Genomic DNA, 6,692 nt, shown 5'->3' with positions numbered 1-6,692 from the left:
ACTTTCCAAGCCTGTTGAAACATTGCCAAGAAAATAATTCTGATATTGACATTTGCTATTTCAAAACAACACTTTTAAATATGAGGGAAGCTTTTCTCAACAGGTTTCAGGTACTCAGAAACAGCAAAATGATGTTAGCCTTTGTTAGAAAACCTCTCAATGCTACTGTAACAATTAAATTTTTCTCCCTTTAATATTGACATTGGCAACTTTGAAATGTACCTTAATTAGTCTTGCTAGAATTAAAAACTTATCAATTCTCTATCACTTGTATCTTTTCTGTTTTTTATTATTTTTTTCCTCTTTGTGATATAATTTGCTCTTCTTTTTCCAACTTCTTAAGAGAAAACAACATTAATGTTTAACCTTCTTTTCTACTGGAAAATATTTAAAGCTATATATTTCCTTCTAAGCACTGCTTTTTCTTAGCACCTTCTAAGCATCTTCTCAGTGCAGAGATTATACTATCATATTTGGTATATTGTATTTTTGTTTTCCATCAGTTCAGAATAATTTCTAATTTTCCTTATGGTATTGTTCTTTGACTCATGGCTTATTTAGAAGTGTGTGTGTTTAATTTCCATATATTTGGTACTTTTCTAGGTCTATTATTTTTACTGATACCTAATTTCATTTATGTTAGAGAACATACTTTGTAAAATTTTAATCTTGGTAGTTAATTGACACTTATTTTTTAGGCCAAGATATACCTTCCCTTGATGAATGTTCCATGTATACTTGAAAATAATGTTGGGTGTAATCTATATATATAAAGAAGTAATATGCTAATTGGTCCTAAGGGTATCCCAGTCACGACTGTTAAACAAGATGCGTGAGCACAGGTGCTGGTGGGCGGGGACTTGCGACAGCAGGCCCTGAGGCTGCCGCCAGGGGCAGCCCCCCCACGAAGGCACGCCCCGACCCACGGTCCGCCCAGCCTAGCAAGGGGGCGTCAGGACGGGGGCGGGGCCTCAGTGGAGAGCTCTCAGCACTCCTGCGCTGGGGTCTGAAAGCACGGAGAGGAAGGGAGAGCAGATGGGCAGTTAGGGGGATTAGGCCAGGAGGGGAGAGCAGTTAGGGGCATCAGTTAGGCAGGCAGGTGAGCGCTTAGGGCCTAGTGGTTCTGGATTACGAGAGGGATCCCAAATTGGAGAGTGTGCAGGCCAGGATGAGGGACCCTCTCCCCCGCATGCACAAATTTCGTGCACCGGGCCTCTAGTGTTCTATAAATGTCACTTCTGTGTTAATTGTGTCAAGGTGATTGATATTGGTGAATAATGGTTCTGAAAAGATGCCCTTGACTGATCCTCAGAATCTGTGAATATCTTACTTTATATGGTAGAAGGATCTTATTTTATATGGTGAGATTATCTGGAGGGCTCAGTATTCAGAGTGTCCTTATAAAAAAGTCAAGAAGGTCACAGCAGAAAAGAGATGGGAAAGTGGAAGCAGAGGTTGGAATGATCGCACTGAAAATGGAGGAAGGGGGGTATGAGCCAAGGAATGCTGACAATTTCTGCAACCTGGGAAAAAGAAAACAGATTGTCCCCTAAAGTTTCCAGAAGGGATGCAGCCCTACAAACAACTTGATCTTTGCTTAGTGAAACTGATTTCAAATTTCTGTCCTCCAGAACTGTGATGGAATAAATTGTTGTTGTTTTAGACTACCCAGTGTGGTAATTTGTTATATAGTAGCCTCAGTAAACTAATACAGAATGTGCTACCAGAGCATGTGGGATGCTGCTCTAACAAATAGCTGAAAATGTGGAAGTTGATTTAGAATGCGATACTGGATAAAAAGCTTGAATAATATTGAGGAATATGATTTTTTGAACACACACTCAGTAGAAATGTAGATGTTAAAGATTGCAAGGGGAGCTCATAAAGGAAATGAGCACCTTAGAGAAAACCTATATATAGTCATAGAGAATATCTAAGTCTTTATGAAAAGACTTGGGAAGAAATATGGATATTTAAAAGCACAGTTGGTGAGGATTCTAAAGGAAAGGAGGACAGTGGAATCTTGCTACATAGTGGCAGGAAGCTTAGCTGAATTGTATGTCCTACAGTGATTGGAAAACAGAACTTGTAAGTGATGAACTTGGATTTTTATTAGGCTAACAAGATTTTTTTAGCAACGTGTGGAAGGTTTGGCTTGGTTTCTTGTTTTTATAGTAAAACTAGAGGCCTGGTGCATGAAATTTGTGCACGGGAGAGGGGAGCCTCCCCTCAGCCCAGCCTGCACCCTCTCCAATCCAGGACCCCTTGGGGGATGTCTGACTCCTCGGGATTGGGCGTAAACCAGTAGACATCCCTCTCACAATCCGGGACCACTGGCTCCTAACAGCTAACATGCCAGCCTGCCTGATCACCCCTAATTGCCCCCCATGCTGGCCTGTCACCCTCAACTGCCCCCCTGCTGGCCTAGTCACCCCCAACTTCCCCACCCCGCCAGCCTGGTTGCCCCTAACTTCCCCCCACACCCGCCGGCCTGGTCGCCCTTCACTGACCCCCCTGTTGGCCTGGTCGCAGCCTGCTGCTTGGTCGTTTGGGTGCCCCTCAATGACCACCCTGCCATCCTGGTCGCCCCACGCAGCCTGCTGCTCAGTCGTTTGGGCGCCCCTCTCTGACCCCCCTGCCGGCCTGGTCACCCCACGCAGCCTGTTCGGTCTTCTGTTTGGTTGTGATGGTCGCTTAGGCTTTTATATATATAGATGTGAGAGGGAAGAGATACATTGAAGAAGGAACTGTTCAGAAAAAAGAAACCAGGCGGACTTAATTTGGAAAATTCTGAGCCTATCCAGATTGTAAAAGACCCTAAACTTAGGAGGTTTTCTACCAGAAAGCATGGTCTGGAGAGAAAGCCAATGATGTATCAGAACAGGCCTTTGGTGTAGTGCCTTGGAAAGATTAAAATGTCAGAGTATTCAGTCACGCAGAGAGCTCTTTAAAGAGAGTAGGCATTTAACTCTTTCAGCAGGCAGTTAACCTTATTTAGATTTAGTGTGTAGGTCCTGGATTCTGTGTGAGTTATAGTTCAATGACAGTTTTCTTTGCAAAATCCTTGCAATGCTCTTCTGGTTGGATTTATTTTTCTGCCTCCACTGGATCTTCTGTTCAATACCTGCAGGTGCTGCCTGGACTCCTCAGTGATCTTGAGTGGGAAGTTCCAGAAATGGTGACCTGTGGTCATTGCCACTGCAGTAGATTGGGCCTGAAGCTGCTCCAGATGTGGAGCAGGGGCACTGCTGATTCTTCGGTAGTCTAGCCCCACTGACACTGCAGTGGATTTGGCCCACTGCTCTTCCAGGTGTGGAGTGCTGGGGATTGGTTCCTGGCTGGCTTTTGCTAACATTGCTACTGCAGCCACTGAGGGTCACTCCTACCCCAGGTGTCAGGTAGGGACACAGCTGACACTGTTGCTGCAATGGTTCTGGCTGATTCTGTAGGTATGGAGTGGGAGACTAGCCAACCTTGCTGTAGGTTTGGGGAGAGGGACAGGTCCCTGGCTTTTCTGGCACCCAGTGCAGAATATATCTATACTAATAATCTATACTAGCAAAAGGGTAATATGCTAATTAGACCAGATAGACTGGACATCCTTCCTGACAAAGCTGGGGCCTTGGCAAAGCCGCCCATGGTCCTGGGTGCCTGCGGCCGGCCAGGGCAAAGCTGGCCCGGGTCCCGGGTGCCTGCAGCTGGCCAGAGGGATGGAAGCCGGCCCGGATCCTGGGTCCCTGCGGCCAGCCGAAGGAGGGAAGCCCGGGTCCTGGTTGCCTGCCGGCAGCCAGAGGAGAGATGCTTGGGTCCCGGGTGCCAGGGGAAAGCAGGTCCTGGTAGCCGGGGGAAGGAAGGCCTACTCTTACACGAATATTCGTGCATCGGGCCTCTAATAGATAATAAAAAGAAAAATCAGGGAACTCATTGTGGTGTTAATCCTCAATCTTGAGGTCCCCAAGCAATCTGCCCTCTTCTTTCCACCTTTTAGGGTCATTTTATGATTATCTCTTAAAATACTTCCAAGGCATTTAATTGTACAGGGAAGAGAAAAGTGAGTCTGTGCCACCTTGTCCTGGAATTTAAAGGATACCAATATTTTTCTGCTATTTTCTAATGTTTGAACCTATTTCTACATATAAAATCTGTACATGTAATATAACATTTCAGAATTCTTTCTTTTTTGTGTACCTGTATTTTTGTTCATGCTATCCATCAGTAAGCCCATTAGTTATGCAATTTATCCTTTTGTATTGATTAATATACAGTGGGGCCTTGACTTACGAGTGTCCCGACTAACGGGTTTTTCGAGATACGAGCCGTCTCTCGGCCGATTATTTGCTTTGAGTTGCGAGCTAAAATTCGGGTTACGAGCCAGCTTCAGATACCCCACCGCTAGTTGGCACAGCGAACGTCACAGTGAACGCCACAACATCAGCTCAGCATCACATGTCTCACTCGTTCACTTTAAGATTTGACATACAAGTAATTTGAGTTATGAGCTCCGTCACGGAACGAATTAAACTCATAAGTCAAGGCCCCAGTGTATACAGATACTTTAAATACTGAAAATTCTCAACCAAATCATGGGCAAGGTTACAGTTCCAAGTTTAAAACAGAACCCAGTGACTAGAAGAGCAAGTTGAAATTTAATCAGTGCTCCTGACTAAATAGTGAAGTATATTTAGCATGTTTTAAAAATTCTTATTGATACACCGTTAAAAATCGCTGACATAGATGTTTGTTTTTCCTTCCTTCCATTTAAGCTGGGAAGTTAAGTTGTACTATCATTATTTTTATTTCTTTGAAGTATTTTTTAAAATTCCTTTTTACAAAAACAGCAGTCATTATCATTAGCTATTGAAATACATATAATTTAATATATGTTTTGCCATCTGTATGCGAGGCTATTTTGAGAACAGTTTCTAAGTTAAATTTTACCTGTCATCAGTTTTATGTGGAAGAAGACAATTCCTAACCCTCCCCTCATCTGCCTTTCCCTTTCCCAATTAACAGGTTGCAAATTCAGAGACTCTGAATTTGGATAAGAACCCAGTTAATACTCTAGATGAAAGAAAGGCTCCTGTGAACTCTGGACCTTCCAACCCTTCAGAAAAAGCAATTGAAAAGATCGATTTGTCACAGGATCATGATGAGGCTGTTTCTGAAAGGTAGGCATTTCCACATAAATGCATAAACTTACTTATCTAAGTATATGTTTGTAAACATGTACCCTTTTGTCAGTTAAGCATAAAATAGCTTAAAGCTTCATATTTTATATAAAAATTTTTTTATTATGAAGGAATTGAATTGGTTCTCCAAAGTTTTTATTGTTGTTTTATACTAAGTAAAACTTTCAACTGGTTAGGTGTCAGGTTTTATTGTGATGCTTTCTATGTTTCCTATGGTGACTGGATGGTCAACTGGAGCACTTAAGTAGTTTCCAATGCTATACTTGAAAAAGACAAGGCCTTATGAAACAGTGGTTTAAAAAGAATTAAACAGAGGATTAAAACTAGGGAAAAGTGCCTAAAATTAAACATGTTGAAAGTGTTATGATAACTTCAAATTAGAGTGAATAGGTGAAATTACTTGCATAATTGAGTCAGAGGAGATGAGACACCTTATCTTCAACCTAGTCTAAAAGATTTGGGCTCAGAGAGAAGTACTTTAGTTTAACAAAGAAACATGATTAGTGATTCTGGCCTGGATTTTCAAACGGGTAGGAGTGCATTTTAATGAATTATTTTCTCTTCACTAGTGATTCTTAACTGTTTGGATCTTTATAATATTACTTGTTTATACTTGACATTTATTCCTTAAAATGTCCTAAGGTTTTGTTTTTATATGTTAAATTATACCTCAGCTTTTAAAAAGAGGAAGCTATATAACCAAATTAAATGATGGCTTTTGTTTGAAGAACACACCCTTTGCTCCAAATAACTATTCATACAGTATTGATCTATACTATTAGAAGTAAATTCTTGATGTTTGGCAATAAACATGCAGATTTGACTCTTTGGAGGGGAAAACTAATATTCCCCATGATGTTGAGGCCCACATTTTAGTTTAAAGCCAGGAAGCTGCTGTGAAAAAGGCACTTATTTGTTAGTGAAGGCAGGAGTCACATTTCAGTGAGTCTTTGTGGTTTCCATTTGTTGACACATGTTAAACCTCATAAAGTGACAAAAAAGAAAAATGCTGATAAGTGAAAAAAATGAAGACAAGACACCATTAAAAAATAGCATTTATTGACTAATATGTCAAATTTATCAATGGATTATATCTATCATATGAAAAATACACCTTAGCTCTACCATAATGAGTAAAGAACCTACAGTTTATGAAACTGTTTTAGGCAGCATTCTCAGCTCTTGGAAAGTGTGAGAATAGGTGACACAAATGTGTAACTTGACCCTGATGGATGAGTTCAGGGTTGAGTTTTATAACACACTAGAGGCCCAGTGCATGAAATTCATGCACGGGCCGGGGGCGGGGGGACCCCTCAGACCAGCCTGCAACCTCTCCAATCCAGGACCCTTCGGGAGATGTCCAAATGCTGGTTTAGGCCCAATCCCCGGGATCGGGCCTAAACCGGCAGTCAGACATCCCTCTCACAATCCTGGACTGCTGGACTGCTCACCTGTCTGCCTGACTGGTTGCTCCTACCTGCCCCCCTGCCCGCCTTGTCACCC

General features: G+C 42.1%; 1 protein-coding gene across 2 annotated transcripts in view; it reads left to right on the top strand.

The window, feature by feature from the left end:
• ATF7IP2 (activating transcription factor 7 interacting protein 2) overlaps window positions 1-6,692 on the top strand; it is a 79,326-nt gene that overhangs the window by 37,021 nt on the left and 35,613 nt on the right. For both annotated transcript variants that reach the window (XM_014544193.1, XM_014544194.1), the window contains one exon: window positions 5,014-5,168. In XM_014544193.1, the coding sequence (XP_014399679.1) occupies window positions 5,014-5,168 (155 nt within the window). The remainder of the gene's footprint in view (window positions 1-5,013; window positions 5,169-6,692) is intronic.

Source organism: Myotis brandtii, unplaced genomic scaffold (assembly GCF_000412655.1).
Source record: "Myotis brandtii unplaced genomic scaffold, ASM41265v1 scaffold355, whole genome shotgun sequence".
In the NCBI taxonomy this organism is placed as follows: Eukaryota; Metazoa; Chordata; class Mammalia; order Chiroptera; family Vespertilionidae; genus Myotis; species Myotis brandtii.
This window is presented reverse-complemented; position numbering and strand designations above follow the sequence as displayed.